Source organism: Aulostomus chinensis, chromosome 17 (assembly GCF_037954235.1).
Source record: "Aulostomus chinensis isolate RoL2024-O1b breed Wild chromosome 17, RoL_Achi_v1.0, whole genome shotgun sequence".
NCBI classification, from domain to species: Eukaryota; Metazoa; Chordata; class Actinopteri; order Syngnathiformes; family Aulostomidae; genus Aulostomus; species Aulostomus chinensis.
Window position 1 is genome coordinate 2017104 of NC_141336.1, and position 27573 is coordinate 2044676.

At 48.5% G+C, this 27573-nt stretch overlaps 3 protein-coding genes and 1 non-coding gene across 7 annotated transcripts; 1 reads left to right on the forward strand and 3 right to left on the reverse strand.

Moving 5' to 3' along the window:
- Positions 1-759: 759 nt before the first annotated feature.
- trnal-cag (transfer RNA leucine (anticodon CAG)) lies at positions 760-842 on the reverse strand. Its single transcript has one exon. It is a non-coding gene; the product is annotated as a tRNA-Leu (tRNA).
- A 1-nt stretch (position 843) lies between these two features.
- Positions 844-3655, forward strand: dusp23b (dual specificity phosphatase 23b). 4 transcript variants are annotated; one of them, XM_086181640.1, is made up of 3 exons: positions 844-1130; positions 1904-2174; positions 2382-3652. In XM_086181640.1, exons 1-3 carry the CDS (start codon positions 1123-1125, stop codon positions 2565-2567), a joined length of 465 nt encoding a protein of 154 aa, XP_086037766.1. In that variant the 5' UTR covers positions 844-1122; the 3' UTR covers positions 2568-3652. The 4 variants fall into 4 exon arrangements, with proteins under 4 accessions (XP_086037766.1, XP_086037768.1, XP_086037769.1 ...); XM_086181642.1 differs by having other exon boundaries at positions 1125-1238; positions 2382-3655; XM_086181643.1 differs by lacking the exon at positions 844-1130 and adding an exon at positions 1175-1287 and having other exon boundaries at positions 2382-3655.
- On the reverse strand, positions 2581-14093 carry afdnb (afadin, adherens junction formation factor b). Its single transcript, XM_086181639.1, has 24 exons — positions 13867-14093; positions 12614-12806; positions 12086-12192; positions 11902-12011; positions 11771-11832; positions 11615-11677; positions 10579-10775; positions 10324-10469; positions 9817-9911; positions 9429-9700; positions 8280-8423; positions 7492-7690; positions 6879-6964; positions 6694-6780; positions 6518-6583; positions 6355-6428; positions 5802-5920; positions 5552-5713; positions 5357-5436; positions 5008-5151; positions 4088-4906; positions 3774-3846; positions 3622-3661; positions 2581-2938 (listed from the first exon to the last, which is right to left on the reverse strand). Exons 1-24 carry the CDS (start codon positions 13960-13962, stop codon positions 2845-2847), a joined length of 3528 nt encoding a protein of 1175 aa, XP_086037765.1. The 5' UTR covers positions 13963-14093; the 3' UTR covers positions 2581-2844.
- Positions 14094-14722: 629 nt separating this feature from the next.
- slc22a3 (solute carrier family 22 member 3) lies at positions 14723-26683 on the reverse strand. Its single transcript, XM_086182670.1, has 11 exons — positions 26285-26683; positions 25961-26064; positions 25727-25881; positions 25250-25418; positions 24625-24736; positions 24444-24544; positions 23442-23656; positions 22022-22130; positions 15531-15643; positions 15348-15447; positions 14723-15165 (listed from the first exon to the last, which is right to left on the reverse strand). The coding sequence occupies exons 1-11, from the start codon at positions 26681-26683 to the stop codon at positions 15123-15125; spliced, it is 1620 nt and encodes a 539-aa protein (XP_086038796.1). The 3' UTR covers positions 14723-15122.
- Positions 26684-27573: the final 890 nt, after the last annotated feature.

Below are 27573 nucleotides of genomic sequence, written 5' to 3' on the forward strand. Positions count from 1 at the left end.
GACTTAGAACGAATCTCCTGATAATCATCCGCCTCCTTTTGTTCTGCTCTGCGTCCAACAGCTCCTGAACTCTCAGAGCTCAGGTTCAGACTGGAGCCTGACATGTTTACGTCACAGGAGGAAATGCGCCCCCTACTGGGGAACGGGCTGCCACTGCACCTTTATCGGACAGTATCCGTCTTTTTCCTAGCATGACAGCAGCTCAGAGCAACCTTTTTCTAAAAGAGATGTTTGTTTCACGTTTCGGGATCAAACAAGAGCCCTGAAAACAACCTCCGTGCTTTGGTTGTCCGATCAAATCTCATGAATTCCACCATTACAGTGCGTTTATTCTACGCCTACCATTTCAGGTATTTCTTCTTTATCATACTGTTTTCTCCCCTTCTTCCCCTCAGAGGGAACCGTCGTACTCTCCACTCCACAACAGCCAGTTCACAATATACTCAACTGAAGGAATAATAACCTGGATCAGCTTTGGGAATTCAACACTGTTCAAAATGAACGACATGTTTCATAACGCAGGGCCTTAAAACTTCTCAGGTGGTTTCATGTTCATACATACTCAAATGTTCCAATACGTCACTACGAATTAAAGGGAAGAGAAATTACAAAAACTGAGAAAAGATTTGTGCTTCCCAACCTGTTCTTGCACCTTCTCCCGTTCCATTACATAAATAAAGTAGTTGTGTAGTTCACAAAAGAGTAGGGTTTCTATGAAGTAAACAAAGTTTCTTTTTAAACATTGTAGAAAAATGTTTCTGTCAGAAGTGGGATTCGAACCCACGCCTCCAGGGGAGACTGCGACCTGAACGCAGCGCCTTAGACCGCTCGGCCATCCTGACACAATGCGGTCTCCATCAGGGCATCTATTTCAAGTGTAGAAACGGTCTGGTACTGTTGTTTTGGTCTATATGGCAGGTCTATTTGTTACATTGTGGGCCGCTCAGAGGGAAGCTGTCCCCAGGCTCGCAGGCCACCAGCGACCCGTTGGCAGTAGCGGGAAGTTTCCATGTCCTGGTTTGTTTTCCTGCTTCGAACGAACAGCTGTCCCCACCTTGAGGGCGGCTTCAGGCTCCCGGTGCTGCAGCCTAGCCCTGGAACACACGAGCTAGCTTCGGTTACATGACCAGGTATGTCAACAGTATCTTTGGTTATGTCATGTTGGCTAACAGCTGCTCTGCATGTTGACCGACTCGCGTGAGCCTGGAGGTGCTAAATGTAGCCGCAGCTAGCTAGCGGTAGGTAGCGTGACCGCCACGGAACCTTCGCGCAACTCAGTACCAACATGTGAGTTTATAGACGGTCTGTGTGGAAAGAAAGAGATGTTCAGGAGTGCTAACTGAGGTTAAAGAGATAGGAGATGGAATGTGCTGTTAGCTTAGAGCAGGGGTGTCAAACTGGTCCAGTAAGGGCCGGTGTGGCTGCAGGTTTTCATTCCAACCGAGCAAAAGCAACACCTGATCCAACAAATGAGCTGTGTGAACATAGCTCTATGATTTAAGTTGAATCAGGTGTTGCTTTTGCTGGGTTGGAATGAAAACCTGCAGCCACACCGGCCCTTACTGGACCAGTTTGACACCTGTGGCTTAGAGGCTCGCGCTACAGTTAGCCGGCACTGAAACACTGCGCTCGCGTCGTTTCTGTGGCTGTGGAGGAAGCACACGGACCGCGCTTCTTCTCGTAGACTTTAATGGTAGGTGGCTCTGTTTCTGACACGATGGTGTTCTCCTGCTAGACTCACCCCGCTACGACTCTAAACTGACTGGCCTGGCCTGTGTGTTAACGTGGCGCGTCACTTCCTCTTGGGCTGTGCGTGTCCTGCCACACATTGCCTCCTTTAGTTCGCTAATGCACAGCGCACTGATGAAGTGTTTCCTCTCAAACGAACTCTCGGTCTCCACAGAATGGCTTCGACTCCTCCACACAACTTTTCCTGGGTTGAACCAAACAAGCTCGCCGGCCTGGCTCTTCCCAGGATGACGTCTGAATACCAGTACCTGCTGGATAATGGGATCCAACACCTGGTTTGCCTGTGCGAGAGGAAACCACCGTACTACGATTCCTGCCCTGCGCTTCAGTTGCACCACATCAAGATCGCTGACTTCACCCCTCCTTCGCCCAGTCAGATTGATAGATTCCTCTCCATCGTGGAGGAGGCCAACTCCAAGGGGGAGGTGAGACCTAAATGGCCGATGCCTCTGTTTGCTTGTCAGCTGCTCCTGACTGTATGATGGCACGTAACTTCACCCATCAAGCAGAGAATGGGCCCTGTGACCTCATGCTGCGTTCCGCTGTCAGAACTCGGGATAAAAAGGAGGGGGAGGACAGGTGTGGTTTAGCAGGTGGTGACACGGTACCAACATGCTGTTGTTCCTCCTCAGGGGGTCGGAGTTCACTGCATGCACGGCCATGGAAGAACGGGGACCATGCTGGCGTGCTACCTGGTGAAGACGAGGAAGATTTCAGGGATTGACGCCATCAAGGAGATCCGCAGACTACGGCGAGGCTCCATCGAAACACACGAACAAGAAAAGGCAGTCGTGCAGTTTTATCAACGCACTAAGTAGTTTTTATGTGGGGGTCACAGAGGCCACATTGGCAGCAGACAGAGAGGAATTACAGCAGTAAAGAGGAGGACGTGTCGCTAAAGGAGTCTCAGTCTTTATGAGACAGGTGATAAAGGAATCAAACATGGAGAATTAAAACACCTGCTCTTTTAACCAGGAAATGTTGTTGCAGTAAATTCTCTGGTACATGGTACTGCATGAGGTCATTTCGCCAGCACATCTTTTCCCCTTGAGTGTTCTTCACATGTTCCTCCTCCGAGGGTTCCGTCACCTTCATCTACGCTCTGTACGCCAGGGAAAAGAGGCGCTGGCGCTCCCTGAACGGGAGCTTCTCAGGAGCCGGCACCTTCCTGCTTTTGTCCTCCTGGTTTCTGTGAACAAACACTGAGGTTAGAAGAAATACTTGAACTTTATTGGTTACAGGTCACCAACAGCAGCCTGCGTTATGTACACTCGTGTACAACATGGGCCATGTCACCATGTGTGACTCAGGGACAAGATGGAGTTTGACCTCTGACCCCTCAGTTTCCTCCTGTTTTGTTTGTGTTTGTTTTCACTGTCGGCTCATTTTTCACCGCAGTGTAAAATCCTGCACCTCCATGGGAAAAAAATGTCATGGTTAGTACTAGTGCTTGTATTAGTGCTTGTACTAGTACAAGCACTAATACTAGTACAAGCACTAGAGACAACATTAAACTTGGTTAAGAGCCAAGACTCCTCTGCCAACTCCAGAGTTTTGCAGCCTCATAAATTTATTCCCATCCTGCAGAGATGACACGTTGCTGATGTCACAAGTCACAGCTTCCGCGTGCGCGTCGTCCTCCTGACGGGGGCTGATGTTGCACATCAGTCAGAAATTTTTTTTAAAAAATAGTGTAATTTTTGTGTTTTTTAGTTCCTTTCAGTCCTGTTGGACGGTTGCTGGGCTCTGCAGGTTACACAAATATAATACTTGCGTAAGTAATATTAAGTACACGGCTGTACATCAAATACTCCACAAAGATGTAATTTCATCTCAGTGTTCCACACAAACACCCAGAAAGTAGAAACTCACTCCCTGAGTTTGGTCCTGTTGTCCTCAGTCAGGCTTTGATCTGCAAAACATGGAAACGTGACCAGTGAGAATAAAACCTCGTCTGATGAGCACAAGGGGGAATCATTAATGTGACTGTGAACGTGGACTCGAACCCACAACCCCGCAGTCACCTGGTTCAGACTTTAGCGAGGCCGGACTTGCTGCCACGTCACTTGTCACTTTTCCTTCGGGACTTTTCTTGCTCTGGTGGTAGAAAATGAAATTCCCGATTCATTCCTGACTCTTAATGTCAGATTCGTTGTCATTCCTCACTAAACGTCGTCTAAACAGTAACGTAGCACTTTGAACCTCACGTCTGTCAGTCAGTATCCATGCAGACTTTTACCAACAATGTGTTTGTGTTGCACTGCTACTGAAACCAGCCTGTTCCACTTAATGTCCTACACTTCCCAGAATGCCCTCAGGTGCACACGCTCAGCCTCACCTGCACTCGTTTCTCCAGCTGCTGTATCGTCACCATCATGTCCAGCTCTTCATCTTCATCCTCATCCTCTCCCCGCTGCTGAATTTCCTGCAGCCTCTTCTGAAACTGCCACTCCAGGCTGAGCTTGCGGAGTCGCTCGTTCTCCTCTGCTGTGCGTTTGGCTTTGGCCTGGAGCTGCTGCACCTCCTGGTCCAGGAGCGCCACCACCCGAAGCCTCTGCTGCTTCTCCAGCCTCTCCTGGGCCTCCCTCCTCCAAGGCCCAGACAGCTCCTGGGGGTCCGCACCCCTCGTGGGAGCAGTAGCGGCAGGTTCTTGGAATGAAACACGTTTAGTTGGGGTGGTGCTGACGTGGGGATTTGTTTGATTGGACGGAAGCTTCTTAGCTGCAGAGATGAGACAGGCAGGGCTATCACACCCTTGCCCTCCCTGACGCTTCTGTCCAGTCCCGTTGAGGGTTTGACTCGTCTTGGTCACCCGCACAGCAGAGCTCTGCTGGAAGGTGGTGAGAGGAGGGTTTGACTGGGCACTGACGGCTCTGCTCACAGGGATGTCGATGCGTATCGGCTGGGTTGAGGGTGCTGGTGTGGGCTGCTGTGAAAATGGAGTCTTCCAGACGCCGGCGCGAGTGCCAGGCTGGTGTTTTGAGGGAGAACCGCTTACTGACAGAATGTCGTAGTCGGAGTAGCTCGGGCGAATGGGGAAATGTGAATAGTAGTTTGGGCTTTGCTTTGCACTCTGGTCTTGCCATTTATTCCCTCTTTTGTCCAACAGGGGGCGTCCATCATCCACACACAGGTTCTCCTGTGAGAGGGCTTGACGCTAGAGGAGGAAGAGCAGATTATTGCATTTGCTTTTGTCATTTCATGGCCCAAATAGAACATAGAGAATAAATACTGCAGGATCTCTGCTGCTGGACGTACCATAAACGTCCTCTTCTTCATGGAGCTCCGTCCATCCAAAGGCCTTAAAGAGACTTGAAACATGGTCTGAGTTCGGCTGGGGTCAGATACGCTCTTGCCCATGGATTTAGGAGTCGGGAGGGTCAAGTATTCCCTGTGAAAAGTCTGAATACAAAGATATGAAATGTAAACAAAATGGAACATTGTAAAAATGATAGGGTCGGACTGATTCGGAATGAGGAGCAACCGTTCCAACAGCCAATATTCTTTACGTGTGTGATTGCATTCGCTCCAGGTCATTTGAGGCACTTCTTCTCTGTAGCTGGACGAAGTCAACATTTTTGCAGAATATAAAAAGCATGCAGCTCACGTCAGTGCAGAGGTTTACAGTGGAAACAGAGTTGTTCATTTGTACACGAGGGTCAGCTCTGTCCTCCAGGGCAAAGGCTTCTGGGATACAGAGAAACAGAACTACTGAAAATAGCTGCACACTGGTGATTCACCATCAGGCCTTCAGCTTGGTTTACAGTGAAGCATTTGTGTACCCAGCAACACGTAATCCCACCTGCCACGTTAGGGTTGGAGCGATAAAACTGACGGTTCCTCTGCATCTGCTGGTCTTTCGTTCGTTCGCTGCATCCATGGAGACCGTTGGGCTGCTCCGAGGGCACAGCGCCACTGTGGAGGAGCAGCTCTGAATGGCTCAGCTCATCGTGGCTTCTATCTCCTTGTGAAGCAACAAAAATCTCAATTGTAATGAAGAGCAGGAATTTTATGAAAGCAGCAAAAAATTTAGAATTCTTCTGTGTGTTTACCTGCAGTCTTTGCTGGGGAGGCTTCACACAACAGACCCCCCAGACCGTGATAGCTCGCTCCCGACTTTACCACTTGTAAGGTCACAATCGGTCCGGTTTGCATCATGATAGCTGCTGCCCTGAAGCAAGTACAGTTATCACACACACACACACACACATTAGCAGGCAGACCAGCTCAGCTTCAACTTAGTCCACCAAAGTTAATACAAGTTGCAAAACCGTCCAAGGTTTGAGTCGCCATCAAGAGCAGGACGAGGTGTGAGCTCACATTTTCTCCTTTTAAAAAATAGAAACACAACCCCCAAATGTATTTGGAGTCTCATAATTCTGTGAATTTAAATTGTTCACATGATTGATTTTTTAGGTGTTTTAGTCTAAAGACTGTTTTTAAGGACAAATATGTCAAGTTTCTTGGGTTGGGTTCTTTCGCCCTAAAACTAGCGCGGTCATCCTCACGCTGACGTGACGACAGTCAATCCTGACGGAATATTTCAGTCTCGGGGGCGAACGTGTCCCCTCCACCTGAGGAAGGGGCCATCAGACATCCATCTACCTCTCTTGGCTGAGGCCAACCAGGCTCCGCCCATCCACGCTGAGCAGCTGGTCCCCAGCGGTCAACCTGCCGTCCTGCACACAGCAGAGTCAGGAAAGACTGGAACAGTATCCATTCATTAAAATGGCTCTTTTCAGCCAGACAGAGTTTGTGTGTGTCTCACCATCTCGGCTGGTCCTCCTCTGACGATGGACTTGATGTAAATCCTGAGGTTGTCTTGTCCTGCTCCCTGCGGTATAATCAGACGGAGGACGTTTATTAGTGGAGACACTCAGCTGACCCCCTTCTGGGTTTGGACCCTTCTGGTCAATGAATGCACAGCAGAACTGAAGTGGTTACCTTGGCAGCCACAATGCTGACCCCCATGCCGCTGTTGAGAGGTTTCTTCAGCGTGACCGTCACCAGCTGGGGTTCCCTTGGCGCTGCCTGATGAAGACAACGGAACAGTTCAGATGAAGTCGTCCTGAAAACAAAAAGTAGCAGTGACTCTGGGTCAGGTTTAGTTGAGCTGTGTTTCTGTGCACCGTGAGTGTTCGCTCAGCACAGGAGGGCGGCTCACTGAAGAACACGGTCCAGTCTCCCTCTGGGCTTGATGTTAAGGAGCAGAGACCTGGAAGAGCGGGACCACACTCGTCAAACGTGTCAATACTGGGACCTGTTTACTCAGTAAATATTTGTCTTCTGCTTATTCCTATTATTAAGGGTCGTGGGGGGGTGGAGCCTATCCCAGCAGCCTTCACCCTGGACAGGTCACCAGTCCATGGCAGGGCCAACACATAGAGACAGACAACCATTGGCTCTCCCAGCCACGCCTACGGTCAATTTAGAGTCTGGATTAACCTGGTCCCTCTTGATGTCTTTGGACTGTGGAGGAAGCTGGAGTACCAGAGAGAACCCAGCAGGAACAGGGAGAACATGGAGACTCACACAGAAAGGCCCCGTGCTGCAGCCGGGGCTCCACCCACAACCTTCTTGCTGGGGGCCACAGTGAGGACCACTGCTCCACCCACAACCTTCTTGCTGGGGGCCACAGGGAGGACCACTGCTCCACCCACAACCTTCTTGATGGGGGCCACAGTGAGGACCACTGCTCCACCGGGCCGCCTCAGTAAATATTTGGTTTTATGAATCTAATACCTTTTTGGCAAATTGGCTCCAAAAACTCCCTCATGCCTGGCGGGACTCCTCTCACACTGTCAGGAGAATATCCTCCCTCGGGCAGCAGGAAGGGCAGGTGGAGGTCAAGACTCTCCTCCAGCTGAATGTCTCGTCCTTCCCTCCCAATCAGGAGGTCTGCTGAGGCCCCGGCAGCCGTCACCACGGCATCGATCAAGTCCTGGAGCGGCCGTGACAAGTGTGTGACACAGCAGAAATATTTCAGGGAAAGGTCATCGGGGAGGAGCACGGGTAGATACTGTAGCTGACACTGAAGGGCGGAGGTATATTAATATAACACTGAAGTGATATAACAATCATGCTGTAATACAGGGACCAGTTGTGGTAGTAGAAGTAGCAGTGGAAGTTGTTTGTTGAACAGTGGTCAAGAAATTGACTTCAGTACAGTTTGAAGTACTTCAGTATTCTTATTGAATGCAGTCTTTGAGATATTTATCCAGCAGCTGAACAGCTGTACTACAGCTGCAGCAATAACATGGTAACCCTCCTGGGCTTCCTGTGTTCAACAGCGAGTATTTTTCACCTCCAGTAAACATGAACTCCATCCAGGATCTTTATTCACATCAAATGCAGTTCACTTGGTGTCTGGCTGAGTTCTGCTGGGCTGGGATGAGAAATCGGTTGCTAATTTGTCCCAGAAGCAGAAAGACGGAAAACAACAGCATGACATGAGAGGAGCAAGTACTGCCACTACTCCTACTACCTCTACTACTTCTACTACCTCTACTACTTCTACTACCACTACTTACAGGGGGGATGTGAGGCTCATCAGGTGCATAAAAGTATCCTGTAAGCAGCGTCTGCAGCTGCCGTGAGTTCAGCTTGAAACAGGTGTTCTGGATGTCCTTCGCATCTTGCAGGGAGTACTTGTTCATGGTCAGGAGCATGGTTGCCTAGAAACAGACAGAAAAAAACGTTTAACAGCTTGTACACACTGATACATTTGCACTCTAGACTTTGTAAAACCTATAAAGGTGATGTGTTGAAAACTGGCGAGCACAATTCAGATAGACATCATTTTACAAACATCCTAGACCGCGAGCCTCCATTTGAGGTGCCTGTACCTGAGTGCTCACCTCTTCATAGTTCACCTGGTTTCTCTGGTGCTGTTGCAGGAGCTCGTTTTGTTTAAGATGCTGATAGAAACTGCAACCTTGTGCAGAACATAAAGGCCTTTATTTTTATTTTTCGTAAAACTGTCTTTTTATTGGAAAAAGTTGGATCCGACTGCACCTGCTGCATCTACTCAGCTACAGTTTGGTGGTTGGACGCCTCCGATCTTCACGCCACTACGTCATTTTTGCTTTAAATGATGACAATGATGTTTTCCCTTCCCTCGAAGTCAAAGTTTTCACATTTCTCCTTTACGCTACGCCTCAGATGTAAGTGGCAGCAATGGTTCCCTGACGGTACGAGTGCTGATCACGTCCTCCCCCACTGCTGGACTCATGGATGCGATCGTCTTTGTTAAGCCGGAAGACTTCAAACATTAGGCTCAACACACAGAATCACAGTTGTTCTAGTTTGGCAGATTTTCAGCTCCAATCAAAGTGTTTGTGATGCACTGAAGACACGGCTGGATAATTAAGACTTAGCACTTAACGATGCATTTGGGAGTCAGTACAAGGACTTTTGGTATAGTTTGGTTGGTGTTAATCTTCGGTCTCCATTCACTTCCATCATCAAGTATGACGACAGTGTTTCCTCAATTCTGGATTCACCAGGAAAAAGCTTACATTTAACAACGAGTAAGCGGTGAACAAACTTCACTTGTTGGTGCATCATCTCTCTAACATGGTTCAATAGAAAGACACCGTTTGATTGCTTTGAGGTTTTCCACTGGTTTCCAGGCTTTGATTTTAACCTACATGAGACATGTGCAGCAAGGTGATACACACCTGTATGATGTGTCCCAGGTGGCAGTTGGCGGCCAGCTCCAGGCCCTGCCTCTCTGCCCAGGCTTCGATGGGGGTCAGCCTCAGGCGGAGAGCTGCTCCCCAGTAGTGAGAGCGCAGGCCTGGAGCGTTGGCCTCAGGGCTCAGCAGGTGGTTGAAGAGCCAGATGCTGATGAAGTGGAAGAGCTGGGAGAAGAGCTGAATGGTGAGGGCAGGGTTGACCTGACAGCGGCGTAGCAGAGACATGGCGTTCATCAAGGTGTTCAGCACCATCTCTATAACCAGAACACAGGGCGGCGACTCTTCAGGACGAAGCCAAACATCTGGCGAGGAATGGTGTGATGTGTGGAATCAAACACTGGCTCTGTGTTTAGCCTGAGCAGGTGTTTACCTATACCCGCAGGTAGGGGGCCGTGTTGTTCAGGGTCAATCAAAAAAGTTGGCAAATGTTTTCTTAACTCACTCTGAAAGCACTCGATCAAACATCTGTGTCAGGAGATAAAACACGCAGAAGGTCAAAAATCATGCAGATAAGTTGTCACGTAACCATGTAGGATCTCGTGGGCTATGATTTGACGTGGGGCGGAGCCTTCTGTCCAAACGCAGCCTTCATCTGCTCACAGATCCTCGGGTCAGCACCACTGGGCGTCATGGGGGCAGAGTTGAGCAGCGAGACAGAACCGTTAAGAAATGGCGGAACAATATTCAGGCAGGTTGTATGTGTTGCTAGGAAACCATCAACATATTTCTGATGTTACTTGGCGCGGACACAGGCACAGAAAACATCTGGGACGAGACTGGACGGAAACGGGATGTGTCCACGCCGACTTGACGATGTCTGGAAGTGCGAGGACGGTAACAATGTGTGAACGATACAGGAGCAGAAATGAGCCGTTACCTGAAGGCTTTGAGCACCAGGTGGGACAGATCCAGCTGGCTCTGCTGCGTCAGCCTGCAGAGGTCTTTGTCATGCTTGAAGAAGCTGAACAGCTCAGAGGCGTTGGCCATCCAAAAGCCAAGAGCGCCGGCGATGGCGTGCTGCCTCTGAAGGTCAAACAAAGCCCAGACACATGACTTTGAGTTCCTTCACATTGAGTCTCCAGTTGCAGTGATCAGTGAGTGCAAACGGAACAAAGGTTTCTGGTGAACTCGCCTGGATGACCTTTCCTGTCATGGCCGCCATTTTGTTAGTGATGGAGGTTACTCTGTGTGTCTTTCCTGAGGGTGGGGGGGTCTGCCGATGCAGAGCGAAGCGTCCCGCAGCATAGAGGACGTACGCAGGTGAGAGCTTGAAATGAACAGTGGAGCTGTTGGTGTAATTTATGACTGCAGACAGGAAGGCGTCCTCCGCTGGAACGTAGGAGACACCAGACGGAGGGCACGGTGAGAACTAACTCAGCTTAGAACTGGCGAGCGTTTAGAAGGAAGAACACTGAGGCGTACACTCGTGGGACATGAAGAACATAGTTTCATATTGAGCTTCATTTATTCGTGTCACGCCCGCGCTTCATCTGTGCTCTTGGCAGCACAGACAAGCATGGAGGAGAGAGACCGTGACACCGAGCCGGCTGATCCAGAACAGTCCAGACAAAACAAGCATCTCCAACATGAAGGGGGGGTTGAGCCTGACATGAACCAGGGCTGCACGAACCATCAGCATTTCATCATAATTATAAAGTGGCCTGCTGGAATTTTCAAACCCCTGGAAGGGCCAGTATTTATTGAAGGCTAATTGTGTGCCAAAGTATCATGACAGTTAAATACTGAGTGGCAGCAGAGACTTCCTGCCAACTCCTCAGATTTGATTGTCTTATTAAAACATCTTTGATGGATTCAAATCCCCCACAAAGTAAAAACGAGCATTCAGAGTAATACTGAATCATCAATCACTCAAAGTGACTGTGTTTTTTCAAAATCATCCTTGGACCGAAAAAAATGTGCTTTGACTGTTCGTGCAAGTATTCGTGCATTTGAAGGGTGTTTCAGTGCCACATTTGTGACCCACTTACATCAAATGACATCTAATAATCCAGAGTAACTGGACTCTTCTCAGACGTCAGACTGGAAATACAAACCGCCTTTGCGTGTATCAGTTGAATGTGACGAGAGCTCGACGGGAAATTGTCGGTTTCTGGATACGTCGTCATCACATCAAGAGGAAAAAAGCCTCTTTCTACTTTCATACTCACACTTCTCACTCAATTTAATCCCAAGCGGTAATCCAGGCTGAAGGCTCGCTGGTTGTTTTTCTGCTGTAGTTTAGCAAAGAAAACAGTCGTGTGATTATTTGCAGTTTTCCTGATTATATTTCATCAAAACACTTCCGGAGTTTTAAGACGACTCACAGGGGTCCGCCGTGCTCTGCTGGTTCTTTATGTGGTTCTGTGACGGTTCACTTGTCCTGGATCTGTGTTCAAAGTGTCCCGTGTTATTCTGGCTCGTTTGAAACATCGACAGCCGACATATCAGCATTTACCCGTTCTCGCCCTCTGTTTTCGGTTTGTTTTTCTCTTTCTTCTCTTTCCTCGACAGCGTCCTCCTGAAGGTCTGAATCACGCCTCCCTTCTCCTTCTTGTTATCGCTTCCCTTTATGAACAGAACACAGCTGAGTCAGCCAAACGCCAGCGCTTCCATATTTACATCCAGCAGGCCGAAGATACCTCCTGACCATCCGTGTCCCTCCTGAGCACCAGCCGTCCTTCTCTCCTGTCTGAGGTCCAGTTCAGTTGAACCACCAAAGGTTTCTCGTCCGGGTCCAGTTTACGTTCTTGTTCCACAAAGAAAACAAAGACAATCTGGTTATTTGTTCATGACCGAGTGATGGGAAGTGGCAGGTTCCTCATCATGTCCTCAACGCCGCGCGGTCAGATTAACACTTTTCAGGTAGAATGATGCAAACCTCGTTTGACCTTTGAAGACAAACTTCAGTTTTAATTCAGAATTATCAAAATTGATGGCAGGCAACTTTCTATCTAGCAGCCATTTCACGGCATTTGTAATCGTACCAGGGAGTGACAAGTAGGTTTGTTTGTCCCCACACGTGTGAACAACGAGACAGTTTATTACTGGGAGGACGTCCAGGAGCCTCAGCCTGCGAGGAGTAACCAGGTGAAGTGCATCCTGGATGGCACACCTGCAGCAGTAGCTCAGCCTGCAGCTACGAGCCGCCGCTGCGGTGCTGTACTCACCCTGGTTGGAGTGAATCTCGTACAGGGAGTAACGAGTGGTCAGCATCTTCATGTCAGGCCTGAATTTCTCTGAAAGCGTTTCAATGAGCTCACGAGTCGAGGAGTTGCTGCTAAATCGAAGGCACTTAGTGGCGGCGTGTCCTCCATCGTGGTCCTCCAGGTAGAAGCGCATCACGCCGTGAAACACCAGATTCTGACGGGAAACCAGCACACAGGTGGGATGAGTTTGTCTCTACACTGGGAACCATTTCATTCAATTCGGGTATTAAAGTTACTTTTGAAATGTGTCTGAAATACTTCTCCATCACGCGTGTTTTAGGTTCTGCTGTTACACTGGCGAGCTTTGATAAATCCACACGACTCACGACTACGCGACTCATCAGCTGGGATGGTTGGCATGAAAGGGTCATGTTCTTGTTCCTGTGCGTGTTCACGGTGACGCGTGTCAGTTGACAGGGACGCTCACCTCCCTGAAGTCATTTGTATTTCAGTCTTCCAGTCTGACGTCCAGCAGTCCGTCAGGTATGGAGGACCAGGAAGTTTGTTCACCATTTGGTTGGTTGAATTAAAACGAACTAAAATGAAGAATGTGTTTGCGTCCTTGCGGGCGTTAACGCGCTGCATGGCGCCCCGGCCTGTTGGAGGCCCCTAGTGGGGCTGAGCGATGAGACCCATGCAGCAACAGCTTTCTGTCATGATACTGCACTCAAGGGTATTCCAGCACCTAGCATCAATACTATGAGCTACATTGTAATTTATTGTCGATAACGCTACCTTAGCTGTGCACATTATGGCTGTTTCTCCTCTACTCTTTCTTCTCTCGGAGCATGCGAGTGTTGGTGCAATGATTTGTAAGAATCTGTGGTGATAAAATCGTGTCTTGGTTCTTCTTCTGGTTTATTAAATCGAGCCGTTTTACTGATTTAGTTTGATTGTGAACGATGCTGAAGGACTTAGTTTGTCCCATATGTTAAAATGACAAACACGTTTTTTTCCTCCAAACAAACCAAGTTGGCAAATAAATCAGGTTTGAGGTGTCTGTGTGTCGTGTGGCTCCATGATGAAGATTTTATAAGCCAATAAATGCACAAAGAAGCAAATTAAACACAAACAAATGATGGGGAGGGACTCAGCTGTTGAACAGGCAGGTTCCCCTTGGCTCGTCCGCCTGTTCAGAACCTGATCGCCTCCATGGTCCCACCCTCTGAGTCCTGTTCTGTTCTAACGCTGTGTGACGTCTGCAGGTGACTCACCGCGTCCGGTTGGCTGATTTCAAATAAATCCAGCCGGTTGTTGTTCCACTGCCTGATGACTCTGGCTAACTTCTCTCGCTCTTCCTCCTCTGGCATCTCGTCTCAGCTAACTGGAACGGTTCTGTCCTGCAGGTTTCTGTCCCGGGTCTGTCAGGGCTTCACTCCTTCTTCAGCCTCATCAGTTCTACTCTCATTGTCAAGCTCGGTGAGGTCTAAGCATAATTGCCCACTTGGTTCCCTCCTCCACGTCCCCCCTCCAGCCCTCACACTGCTCTGCCCTCATTTACCGGGTCAGTGGGTCTTTGTTATGTGAGGCGAACATTTTCATAATCATACATCATCTTTATTCTCTCCTGTTCTCCTGGTTTACTGTCAGACGGTTCCAGCAGCAACAGGAAGCTTTGCTCGTGTGGATCGGCGGTGACGTGCTGCAGCACCGTCACGTGATGCCTCTCACCATCACCAGGAGATATTTCCTGGCTGCTTTTTTTGCAGGAAAACAAATATTTGTGCCTGACGGACTCTCAGCTTCTCATGCATACCAGTGATTTTCGACACAATTTATGGCTGCAGGTCCTTTCATTCAGTCAACAGTATGTATGTGGGGCAGCTTTTGTTGGCAGCGCCGAGGCGAACCTACAATGGAACAAAAGCCTTAACAAAAACAGCCCTCAGTGAGATCTACAGTACAGAAGGATATCTGAACAAGCAGGGGTATTGTTGTCTGCTGGGTCGGACGTGAGGAGAAGACGTGTCTGAGTCAAGCACATTCGCTCTCATGATCCACTTCTGCATAATTCTCTTTATTTGCATTTATGATGACGAGGACTGCGAGGACGAGGCTGTCAGAGGCAGATCAACAAGACAAACCAAGAACTCAGGCAACCGTTATTCCTGCTGCAGTTGGATCACAATGACGTTGTTCTGCACGGAACAGATAAACACATCAAACAAGCAAGGAGGACAATCCGTCAAGTGGCATCGTTGATCATAATTTCGGACAATAAAGTTGGTAGCTGAGCTGAAACACATCCACCTCCATCACCTCATCTCTGTCACACGAGTGTGAACCACATTTGGGGATCATTGCAAGAAATGTCCCCTAATATCATGACGGGTTGGCCGGCTGGGACCTGAACTCAGCGCCAGGGTCACACCATCCTCAATCACTGAATGGAGTGTTTAAAGAACTTCCTGTCCGTTATTTGAGCTGTTGGACGTGACTGTAAACATAAGCGTGGCGGCTGAACTTCCCGTCATATCACCAGGTCGACAGCAGTCTTTGGTTGTTTTTTCCTCCTGTCAAAAAAACCACAAACAAGTTGATGTCAGCAGACAGAAGCCCGCGTCTGTAGACGGACAAGCGCGTCCGCCCCTCAGACGTTCTCTTACGCCTCTCGATGTCACACATTTGATATTTTCTGACTCTGGTTTGTATTTGTGTCGCGAGCAGAGGAGATCTGGTGGTTGTACTTATTCACCCTCTCAGATTCTTGGCCTCTTCTATGGTCTCTGGTAGCGGGAGTCCCCTCATCTCCGGCAACATGGTAATCAGGCCGCTGTACAGCACTGACATGGCACCTTACACAAACACAACGCACACATTGACACACAGTTGAACTCGTGATTCTGGAGCGCTCATTGCAGGATCATCCTTTATTCACCATAGAGAAACAGGGGGAGCTCCTGTCTGATAGTGGCCAGTCTGTAGAGCAGAAATGGGGCTACGATGGCGCCAATGTCACCGGCCGATGAACACACCGACACTCCCAAATTTCTGGGAAATTTGAAAAAACAAAATCAAGTAAGACTGTTTTTTTCATTTGATTTGAAATTATATTTTGGGGGAATTTCTTAACTTCCTCTGAGGTTCAAACTAAACTATCAACAGATGTTTTGCAGCACAAGAATGTAGCACACAACATTGGATTTTATCGTTCACAACAGTGCGTCTGAGACTTGGCAGGGTGGCTAAGCAACGAGCACAAACACTTCTGGACGTGGATTTGTGTCCGTCTCATTTACTAAAAGCAAACTTCACCATAAAAGTGAAGCGCTCGCTCATGGGAGTCTTGAGCTCACAGACATTTTCTCTCACTGCTGCATTACGGCTTTGTTGCTCTAGAATGAAGTAAGAGCCAGCCACATGAATTTAGCTTGATGCTTGAATGGCGGCAGGTAGCCAACAACCATCACAGGCAAGGCAAGGCAGTTTTCTTTGTAGCCTGTTTTCCCCTCCAGTTTGTCTCCAGGCTTCATGGCATCATAACAACATCCTCTGCCCTCAGAGCCTCACATCGACTGAGGAGAAACTCCATAGAAAACCTTTAACAGGGAAAAATGGGAGAAACCTCAGGGTGAGGAGGGGAGGAGGATCCCTCACCAGGAGGGACAGACGTGCAGGAGACAAAGTGAAACAGGTAAGGAGGAGAGGAGAGGTGAGGAGGAAAGAGGAGGTGAAGGGAGAGGAGAGGAGAGGAGAGAAGAGAGGAGGAGAGGAGCAAGGAGGGGAGAGAAGAGAAGGAGAGAGGAGGTGAGGGGAGAGGAGAGAAGAGAGGGGAGGAGGGGAGGGGAGAGGAGAGAAGAGAGGAGCAAGGAGGGGAGAGGAGAGGAGAGGGGAGGAGAGGAGGGGAGGGGAGAGGAGAGGGGGGGAGGGGAGGGGAGGGCTCCATGTAACCTGATGTGTCCCCCAGCAGTCTCAGCCTGTAGCAGCATAGCTATCAATGGTTCAGAGCTACCTGAACCAGTCCTGACTGAAGGCTCTGTCATAGAGGAAGGTCTTAAGCCTGGACTTAAACGTAGTTAAAGTGTCTGCCTCTCTGACCCATGGAGAGATGCTGGTTCCACAGTAGAGGAACTGGTACCTGAAGGCTCTACCTCCCAGTCTGGTTTAGAGATACTGGGAATCACTAAAAGACCTGCATTCTGGGAGCGGAGTGCTCTGGTGGGACAGGAGGGACTAATGAGTTCTTTCAGAGAGGATGGAGCTTCATCATTGAGAGCCTGATGAGTCAGCAGAAGGATTTTGAAGTGGATTCTAGATCCTACAGGAAGGAGAGAAGCTAAAGTGGAGAGATGTGTTCTCTCTTCTAACTCCTGTCAGAACCCTGGCTGCAGCGTTCTGGACCAGCTGGAGACTCTTTAGAGAGTTGTTGGGACATCCTGACAGGAGAGAGTTGCAGTGGTCCATCCTAGAAGTGATGAATGCATGCACCAGTTTCTCAGCATCACTCTGGGAAAGGATGTTCCTAATCTTAGCGATACTTCGCAGATGGAAGAAGGCGGTCCTGGTCACATGCTTTATGTGGGAGCTGAAGGAAAGGTCATGGTCAAAAATGACTCCAAGGTTCCTGCAGTTGTCCTCAGGGTCAAGGTGATGCCATCTAGAGTAGTGATCTGGTTAGAGAGGTGTCCCTGAGGGGTTTAGGTCCAAACATGATGACCTCAGTTTGATCTGAATTTAGCATTAAGAAGTTAGAAGACATCCAGGATTTAATGTCTTTCAGGCAGTCTAGCAGATTAGTAAACTGGCTTGTGTCGTCTGGCTCCATCGACCAGTAAAGTTGTGTGTCGTCCTCACAACAGTGGAAGTTGATTGAGTGCTTCTGGATTATGTCACCTAATGGGAGCATGTAAAGAGTGAAGAGAATCGGTCCTAAAACTGAACCCTGTGGTCCACCATATGTGACTCTGCTGTACTCTGAATGGTCCTTATTAACATTAACAAACTGAAACCTGTCTGATAAGTAGGACTTAACCCATTTTAGGGCAGGTCCTTAATCCCAGTTTCATGGTCTAGTCTCTGTAGCAGGATGCTGTGGTCGATGGTGTCAAATGCAGCACTGAGGTCCAAAAGGACAGAGACGAGACCTCTGTCTGAAGCTATAAGAAGATCATTAGAGACTCTGACCAGTGCTGGTTCAGTGCTATGGTGTTCCCTGAATCCAGACTGGAAGGCTTCAAAGAGCTCGTTGCTGTGCAGATGTTCATGTAGCTGCTCCAGGACAACCTTCTCAAGGATCTTGGAGATGTAGGGAGGTTGGATATTGGCCTATAGTTGGCTAACACATCTGGGTCAAGAGAAGGTTTTTAAGTAAAGGGTTGATGACAGCCACCTTAAAGGCCTGTGGCACATAACCTGTGACTAAGGAAAGATTAATTTGATTTAATATAGAAGTGTTGACTAGAGGGAAGGCATCCTTTAGGAGGCTTGTCGGGATGGGATCCAGCAGACAAGTGGCTGACTTGGAGGAACCGACTGCAGAAGTTAATTCTGACAGGTCGATGGGGGAGAAGCTGTCCAAGTATGCACCAAGTCTGGGAGGTGCTTCTATGGGGACTGTAGTCTGTCCTCCATTACTGGCAATCTTTGTTCTAATATTCACAATCTTTTCAGTAAAGAAAGATAGGAAGTCGTTACTGCTGAGAGTTGGGGGCTGCATGGCTCAACAGCACTATGGTTCTTGGTGAGCCTGCCCACAGTGCTGAAGAGGAACCTGGGGTTGTTCTTATTCTTTTCTATCAGGGACGAGTAGTAAGCGCTTCTGGCATTACGGAGTTCTTTTTTATATATTAATAAACTCTCCTTCCAGGCTTGGTGGACTTCCTCGTGCTGGCTGGAATGTGTCTTCCTTTCCAGTTGTCTGGTCTTCTGTTTTAAGGCACGCAGCTCTGGGCTGTACCAGGGAACTATTCTTTTCTGGTTGATAACCTTCTTCTTCAGGGGAGCTACGGCATCAAGTGTCCCAAGGAGTGCTGCTGCAGTGCTGTCCACAAGATAGTCTACCTGGGTGGGGTGGAATCAGCATAACTGCCCATTATATCACTACAAGGTGTGGCAGCAAGCTCTGCTGGAATAAGCTCCTTAAATCTAGAAACAGCAGTGTCAGATAGACATCTACTGAAGCAGGACTTTTTCCCAGGTAGGATATAATTTGTTAAAGTAAATTCAAATGTAATTAAGGAGTGATCAGACAAGACGGGGTTCTGAGGAAGAACTGTGATGAGGTCAGCTTCTATTCCATCAGTGAGCACTAAATCAAGGATGTGATTAAAAGTGGGAGTGGGTTTGTTTACCCTCTGACAGAAGCCAACAGAATCAAGAAGCGACTTAAACGCAGTGGCCAGAGAATCATCATTGACGTCCACATGGATGTTCAAGTCACCCACTAGAATGACTTTGTCTGAGTTCAATGCCAAGTTAGACAGAAAGTCAGGGAGTTCTTCTAAGAACTCAGAATAAGGTGCAGGAGGACGGTACACCCCAGCAAGTAAGAGTGGTTTCTCTGCTTTCCAGTCTGGGAGGGAGAAGCTGACAGGCTCAAATGAATTAATGAACAATTAGGTGGAGGGTTAATGAGCAGCTACTCCTCCTCCTCTGCCAGTGGTGCGAGGTACATGGTAGTTAATGTAACCAGGAGGGCAAGATTCATTTAAACTAACACACTCATCTTGCTGCTCCCAGGTTTCAGTGAGTGCTAATACACCAATCTGATAATTAGTAATTAAATCGTTCAGTAGGAGAGACTTGGATGGGAGAGATCGAATATTTAGCAAACCACATTTAATAGTTTTACTGGGTTGATTTGCTGGAGCAGTGGTTTTAATTTGAACTAAGTTGCTATAAGTTCCTCCTCCAGATTTGGGTGCAGGCTTATAAAGCCTCGGGGCAGACACAGTTTCTCTAGGCTGGGTGGGTGACAACACCAAGGAACCAGCAGAGGGCGTGCTAACCTGCAGCTCTGCCTGCTGGTCTGAACTCTGGGTGCTTGTCAGGGATTAGTATGGCTAACAAACTGGCCTCTGTTCCTAGATAAGAGAGATGCACCATCCAAAGTAGAATGGACGCCATCTCTCCCAATCAGACCAGGCTTTCCCCAGAGGAGCTCCAATTGTCTATGAGCCACGTTGTTATCTCAGCACCACCTGGACATCCAGCGATGGAATGAATGCATGCGGCTAAACATGTCGTCACTCGCTAAATTGGGCAGCGGGCCAGAGAAAATTACGGAGTCCGACATTGTTTTAGCGTAGTTGCCCACCGAAGCCATGTTAACTTTAGTTAATTCCGACTGGCGAAGCCGGGTGTCATTAGCGCCGACATGTATCACAATCTTACTGTATTTAACCGTACGTTTTGCCAGCATCTTTAGCCTCAGCGTCACCCGCTCTGGCCCCTGGGCTGCACTTTATGCTCGCTGGTGTCTCTACCTTCACGTTACAGAGAACAGAACTGCCAATGACTAATGTCGGCTTCACAGCGGGGCTGCGAGCAACAGAGCCGACATGTAGAGTTTTACTCTCAGCGGGTGTGTCGCTGAATGGGGAAAAGCGGTTGGAAACATGAAGGGGTTGGTGGGCAAACACGGGCTTACTGCGTCTAGGTTTCCCTCGTGGTGTCACCCAGCGGGACTGGCTAGTTCCCGGCTGCTCGGGAGCTGCTAGCCGTGGCTAGGCTAGGTAGCTCCGCACCCGCTAAGGTGGACTGAGAAGCTCCTGAAGCTAAGGGACTAGCGCTAGCCTCCATGGTGCGGAGCCGGGTCTCTAACTCACTAAGCCTCCAGGACTACAAACAAACTACACTTATTCCACGTACCATTATCACTAAAGGAGGCAGAGGAGTAACTAAACATCTGGCACATGGAGCAGGAGAGGGAGGGAGAGGTGGGGGAGAGGCGGAAAGAGAGAGAGCAGCCATCGCTAGTATGCTAAGGTGAACGAGTGCACCTGTGGCAAATAGAACAAATAGAACGAGGAATTTCAGAGAAAAGTCCTGCTAAAGACTGAAGTGACAGAAACCTCTGTATTACACCAAAATGCAGTATACAGTGGTGCTTAAGGCGATTAAGTTAGCAGTACTCCTGAGGGAGCATTGAGAGAGTCGAACACAGCGACAGTACTACAGGCAGGAAATGACGCAACACGTTCGCCGGAAGTCTCGAGGAGGAGCCAGCAGGCAAGAGAGAACGTGTCACAGACAGCCAGACTGTCCAAAAATGTCATCGTTGTCGTTCTCTACTTATCCAGTTGGCCCTCGTCGTCATCGTCATTCTCCTCTTATCCGTTTGGTCTGGGTCGCGGGGGCAGCAGCCACAGCAAGGAAGCCCAGACTGTCCTCTCCCAGCCACTCCCACCAGCTCTTCCGGGGGAATCCTGAGGCGTTCCCAGGCCAGCTGAGAGATATAATCCCTCCAGCGTGTCCTGGGTCGGCCCCAAGTCAGACATGCCTGGAACAACTCCATAGGGAGGTGTCCTCTCCAGATGCCTGAACCACCTCCACTGACTCCTCTACATGGAGGAGCAGCAGCTCTACTCTGAGTCCCTCCTGAAGGACTGAGCTCCTCACCCTGTCTCTAAGGGAGAGCCCAGCCTCCCTGAGGGGGAAACTCATTTCGGCTGCTTGTATTCAGGATCTTGTTCTTTCAGTCATTACCCAGAGCTCATGACCACAGGTGAGGGTTGGAACCTAGATTGAACAGGACATTGAGAGCTTCACCTTTTGGCTAAGCTCCCTCTTCACCACAACAGACTGGTTTAGCACCAGCATCACTGCGGACGCCACCACAATCCACCTGTCAATCTCCCACTCCATCCTACCCTCACTCGTGAACAAGATTTCGAGATACTCCTCCACTTGAGGCAGGACCTCCTCCCCGACCCGGAGTGGGAAGGCAACCCTTTTCCAGCTGAGGACCAGGGCCTCAGACTTGGAGGTGCTGATTCTCATCCCAGCCGCTTCACATTCGGCTGCGAACTGTCCCAGCAAGAGCTGGAGGTCGTGGCCTGATGGAGCTAAGAGGACCACGACATCCACAAACAGCAGATATAGATGACGTAGATTACACTGGACCATGACCCTGAGAGCTGGTAAACTCTGGTTTCTGGACAGTTTTGCTGTTGTGAGCCATCGGTCTCCATTAGCTTCAACCTGAGAAAATATGTGCCTGGCTCTTCCTGCATTCTGGAGTCACAAAGAGGTGATGCGGAGGAAGTTTTAAGAGTTCGAGACACCTATGAGTGAGGACTTTAGAGGCAAAATATTTGGGTGAAATAGCGTCTTCTAGTGTTTCTACTTAATGCAACTTTTTTTTTATCTTTTTCCTCAAAAGAAAATAGAAATCACACCCATGTGCATCAACATTCATTGATTTCCCACCTCAGCGGAGTCGGATACATCTCTGTATTTGCAAAGTTCACAGTTTCGAATCCGATGGCGATTGCGAGCCTCCCGATGATGATGATGGATTTTTTCAGCCACGCAAAATCTGCAGAGCAGAAACGAGAATCAGAACGCAGCGTGAAAACAGCGTCTGTCCGTAAGTAGAAGTCACCAAGAATGTCTCTCAAATCGAAGACCAGCCAAACTGTGGAATCAGTTCAATTATTCTGATGCATTTTCTGGGGATGCAGGACGCTGGGTTGTTTTTTTCTGATATCCGATATGCAGATATTTTGGCAACTATTTTGGCCAACTGCTGATTTTCACTGACAAGTTTGGATATTTACATACCGACAGATACATAAAAAACCCTGAGAATGTTAAAAATTGTATTTCTTTATATCCCAAATGACACCCTTGAACTGTCACCACCTGAATGTAACTGAGCGAACAGGTATGAGCCTCCTATTGGATGATTACTGCTGGTAACAAGTTATGTAACCCCAGCTGATGCGATGAGTAGCTTCTCATTTCTTAAACAACCATGTTGAAAGACACATCCCGTGGTCGTGGAAAAGATGCTGGACTGTTGGAGGAGGGCAGCATTAAACAGAAAACTGACGGCAGAAACGACTACAATATGGTTAGGAACTCTCCAACGCATTTACTACAAACTGGAAGGATATCGGAGGGAAGCATCGCCTTTGAGGAAGAACTGGGGTCGGAAAACAATACTGATTGATCTTGATCAGCGATCAATTACATAGAAGAAAAACAACAGTAGAACTCAGGTCTATGTTCAATAGTGTAAGTAAGAGATTTCCTCACACACAGTGTGAAGGGAACTCGAGGCAGTGCTACGGTCTGGGGTTCCTGCAGTTGGTCAGGTCTGGGTTCAGCAACATGAAGAAGGAATGAGGTCAGCTGCCCTCCTGAATACATTAAATGACCAGGTTGTTCCATCAATGGATTTGTTCCTCCCTGATGGCACGAGCCAAGATGACAATGCCAGGATTCATCGGGCTCCAACTGTGAGGGAGTGGTTCAGTGAGCACGAGACGTTACTGTCACACGTGGATGGGCCACCACAGAGTCCAGACCTTAACCCTGATCTTGGTGAAAAATTAATGCAACACTGGATGGAAATAAATCTTGTAACATTGCTGAAGCTAATCGAACAAATGCCACAGTGAATGCGTGCCGTAACCAAAACTACAGGCAGTCCAACGAAATATTAGCGAGGGACTTTTTGGGGGCCAGGCAGTGTGTTTTTATCACTTTGTTTCTCATCATATACGACAGAATCAGACCAATACAGATATATTTTAAAAAGGACCCGTATCTTCTTATACTATCATGCATCCCCAGTATTTTTAAAAACCCTTCAAACCCTGCACCAAGCACCCTGAGCTCCTACCCTGGGAGACAAAGGGCATCACCAGGCAGGCGATCCCTCCGGTGAAGTTGGTTGCAGCCATCAGGGAGCGCCGACCGACTCTGTCCACCAGCATGTAGAAAATGACACCAGTTGGCAGCTCGACCAGAGCAGAGATGAAGAAGTCCAAGAGCAGGTCGTCGCCCGTGAGCCCCAAACGCAGGACCAGGCCTTGAAACACGATGCTGCTCGTAAACCTGAACAAGAGCACAGGAACTGGTTCAGAGTCCTACTGAAACATTCAGCATTTAGTACCATCCATCCCTCCATCCCTCCATCTTCCCCCTCTTCTCCTGTTCAGGGTGGTGGGGGTGGAGCCTATCCCAGCAGCCTTCCCCCTGGACAGGTCACCAGTCCATGGCAGGGCCAACACATAGAGACAGACAACCATTGGCTCTCCCAGCCACGCCTACGGTCAATTTAGAGTCTGGATTAACCTGGTCCCTCTTGATGTCTTTGGACTGTGGAGGAAGCTGGAGTACCAGAGAGAACCCAGCAGGAACAGGGAGAACATGAAGACTCACACAGAAAGACCCCGTGCTGCAGCCGGGGCTCCACCCACAACCTTCTTGCTGGGGGCCACAGGGAGGACCACTGCTCCACCGGGCCGCCAGCATTTAGTACCATCTACAATAAAGGTGGGACCAAATATTGTTCCTGCAATTACTGCAGTAAAACATAAATGAAACACTGGTGTCAGTATCATACAGATACAGCCGCCATTTCTGCAAGTTGTTAATTGAGGCGTGTTAAAGAGGACCTAGTCAGTAAACACTAGAATACTGAGTGGAAAAGTTACTTACACCACCACCAGATCCTGTATTATGATATGACATCAGAGTCCTAAGATATTTGATGGATGAATCAGCCTTTATATTCTGGTGATGAGGATCTAAACTGTCTTGCAGTCCAGTAAAACAGAAATCCCAGAACAGCTGAATCATCGTGTGATTGGTGGATCCACAAGATCATAAAGCAACTCACCAGGCATAAATCAAAATCAGCGTGTTCTTTTTCATGTCAGACGTCCTGAACAAGTCCATCACTGACATGGGATTCACTTCCTTCTTGCCCTCCAGAATTATCTGAATAAAGTGAAAAGGAAAATTGTATTTGTGTCGTCATAAACAGATTGTCAGAACAAGATTTAGAGGTGCTGTCCTACTTCAGTCTGGGGCAAAGATCTCCCGTTGATGCGCGCCACGCTGGCAGCAACTCTCATGGCCTCAGCGGTTCTTTTTTGAGAGAACAGCCAGCGTGGAGATTCAGGGACCAGCCTTCAGACACAAACACGATTCTGTCAATGTAGCAACATCCGAGCTGGGCGTGTTTATAATGACAAGGTTTGATGCAGACCAAGCTGCTCCTGCGGAGCCGTAACGTCCGATACCTGCCACCAGTAAACTGAATGCAGAATTATTCATTTTGAAATACAAGGGACAATAAATATTACACATTTATCTCTGCGTGGATTAAGCTGTGAGTGGCCAGTAGAGGGCAGCAAGACACCATGACGGCTTTGAATCTACCGGAAATTAAAAGAAGAATTTGATTTCTGAAATGGCTCTTCAGGGTTCCAGAAATCCATATTTTAAATTCTTCTTACAGCAAAATTCATATATGAGATTATTTAGATACAGATTACAAAATTTGTAATGAATTTGATTATTTTTTTCAATCAGTTGACAGTAAAGTAAATTAAGCCACAATAGATAAATGGATGCCTCTGACTTTGACATCAAGAAATTTCTAATAGTACAAACATCATATTTGTGTTGATGGACACCGACCAGAAGTATGAGACAAAGAGGAAGCAGGGCAGACTCATGACCAGCATCAGGCTCCTCCAGGAGGACAGGAAGTAGGCCAGACCGGGCAGGATCACCATGCCAGTGGAGTAGAAGGTCCGACTCACCATGGACACAAACTTCCTGTTGCTCGCTCCAAAGAACTCGATCACTGTATCAACAGAAGCTCATGTTTGTAAGGCAGACAGGCTCATGTCTGCATGCAAATGAAAGAAAGCTGAATTATCAAGCTGAACGGGAACAGTATCAGTGTCGCTAGCATCGATCAGAAGCTGTATGGCCTCATCAGTACTTGTCAGAGATGTGAGAGTAGCCATGAAGGTGGTGTTAGTTCTGATACCAGCTGTGCAGTGAATTCCCTCCATTAACGCTGTGTGGTTGTTTTTATTGTTGTTGTTGTTGTTGTCACCTAATCAGCCTGGAGATTGGAACTGTTCTCGCTGCGATGTTCTAACATACCAAGTACGTAGGATGCCGTCCATGCTCCCTTTCCACAGAACCCTTGTAAAAAGCGGAAGGTGAGCAGCAGCAGGTACCATGGCGACAGCATGATGCCAACACCTGAGAGGCCGAGGCCGAGCATCGATGCAATCAAACATGGCTTCCTACCGAACCTGCGAGGAGAGCTTTTATTACTGAAACTGCACCTGAGTGGAAACTGGGAGAGAGGAAGCAAACCGGCGCCTTACAAACCTGTCAGCCAAGTAGCCAGTAACAAAAGATCCGATGAAAAATCCAAACGCCAGAAACACTTGATTCAGATCAGCGAGCCAGGAATGCTCACAGACCAGTGAGAACTGGGAGGGAAAGAGTGACAGAGAACAGTCATTCTGGATGAACCCACCTCCCGATCCTGCAGCAGCAACAGAGCATTCAAGAACTAGGAGGTGTGACAGAGAAAGATTCATTCTAGCAAAACGTTTCAAATAAGGCAGAACTTTCCGTTGAATCACAGGTCATCAGTGCAGCCTCAGGATTCTGACTCCTGCTCCTGCGTCGAGGCAGAGGTCCACCTACCTCAGAGACAATAGAACTGTGGCTCCTGTCAAACACCCATCCACCATCACAGGACACGGTCTGGCTCTTATTAGAGGCCAGCGTCCAGTCCACTTCAACACATTTGTTTTGGCTTTTGCTCCAGTCAACGTCAAACCTCTGGCAGCGGCTGAAGGCTCCTGTCTGTTCAGAGCGAGGAACTGTGACTTCCCGCACCTCAGCCTCCGTCCAGCCACATACCTCCCGGAGGCGCTCAGATACTGGACTCCAGCACCAGTGGTCCGGAGCGTTGCCTATGAAAACAACCCCGACAAGTACAAATGCAAGCAGAATCAACGGTAAGGAACCTAAGATGACGATTCTCCTCTGGAAAGGACCAAAATCCCCAATGGCAACCATGACATTGTTTACATCCGCCATCTGTGCTTGTTGTGCTTGACCCTGAGGCCCGGCGTCTGTCGGCAGACCCCTTCTGAATGTCTCAGCAGACACGAGTCTTTAAAGAGCCCAGTGTGGACGGACGCTCGATCAAAGTCCCTGTTTTGGTAGACGCTCACTGCTCATCTTTTGTACGTCTCCACTGCAACTTTGACAGGGCAGCATTCCCACTCACCTTAACACACGTTCAACAGCAGAAATGTGTCAAGAGGCTTTACATTACTGAAGTCAGAGCTTCTCAAAGGATTTTTGGAGCTGAATTTGAATTTGAGTCATCACATTTTCTGTTTAATAGCTTGTTACTTTTTTGGATGAATACATAAACACTACACAAACGTGCGTTTCAGGGAAAGTCACTATGAAGAAGAAACTTTCTTGGAAAACGTGCCTGCAGACTGTCCCCAGATCGTCCTCTTATAGAGATGATTAACCTTCCCGGGGGGCTCTTTTCTGAGAAATGTAGCACATTTATTGCCTGTGGTGGAAGTTAAAGGTGTTTCATGTAAGTCTGGCCACTCGTCTGGTCTCCTAACACGGAGCAGGAGTGACTCAACCTCTCTCCTCTACTTCTATCTGCTTCTCTCAGTCGCCTGCCAAAGCTAAAGCTGAGCGTTGCCACGTAAATCAACTCTGCTGTTAGCTGAGGACCAGAGAACATGGAGGAGTGTTTGGTTGCCGCGGTGACACCCCACGAGATTAGAGAGACATAAATCAGCCTTCTAGCCATTGTTATGACCCAACGTGGGGGTTTCTGCTGAAAACTGAACGATTGTGAGTCTCCCCTCGTCCCCTCTCTCCCTCCTCCTGTCTTCCAGCGTGCTGATACATGTGAAGACACCTGAGTTGCATCACCTGCTGGTGAGCCGCTAAAC

Excerpts from the sequence above, each read along its gene's own strand:
- dusp23b (XM_086181640.1), top strand. Across the intron at positions 2,175-2,381 it reads AGGCCAACTCCAAGGGGGAG|GGGGTCGGAGTTCACTGCAT; the intron begins GTGAGACCTAAA and ends GTTCCTCCTCAG.
- afdnb (XM_086181639.1), bottom strand. The coding sequence starts at position 13,962 with ATGCCAGAGGAGGAAGAGCGAGAGAAGTTAGCCAGAGTCATCAGGCAG. Across the intron at positions 12,193-12,613 it reads CGAGATTCACTCCAACCAGG|AACGTAAACTGGACCCGGAC; the intron begins GTGAGTACAGCA and ends TTGTGGAACAAG. Across the intron at positions 6,584-6,693 it reads TCAGCATTGTGGCTGCCAAG|GGAGCAGGACAAGACAACCT; the intron begins GTAACCACTTCA and ends ATTATACCGCAG.
- slc22a3 (XM_086182670.1), bottom strand. The coding sequence starts at position 26,683 with ATGGCGGATGTAAACAATGTCATGGTTGCCATTGGGGATTTTGGTCCT. Across the intron at positions 26,065-26,284 it reads ACAGTTCTATTGTCTCTGAG|TTCTCACTGGTCTGTGAGCA; the intron begins GTAGGTGGACCT and ends TTTCCCTCCCAG. Across the intron at positions 24,545-24,624 it reads GATCTTTGCCCCAGACTGAA|ATAATTCTGGAGGGCAAGAA; the intron begins GTAGGACAGCAC and ends CACTTTATTCAG.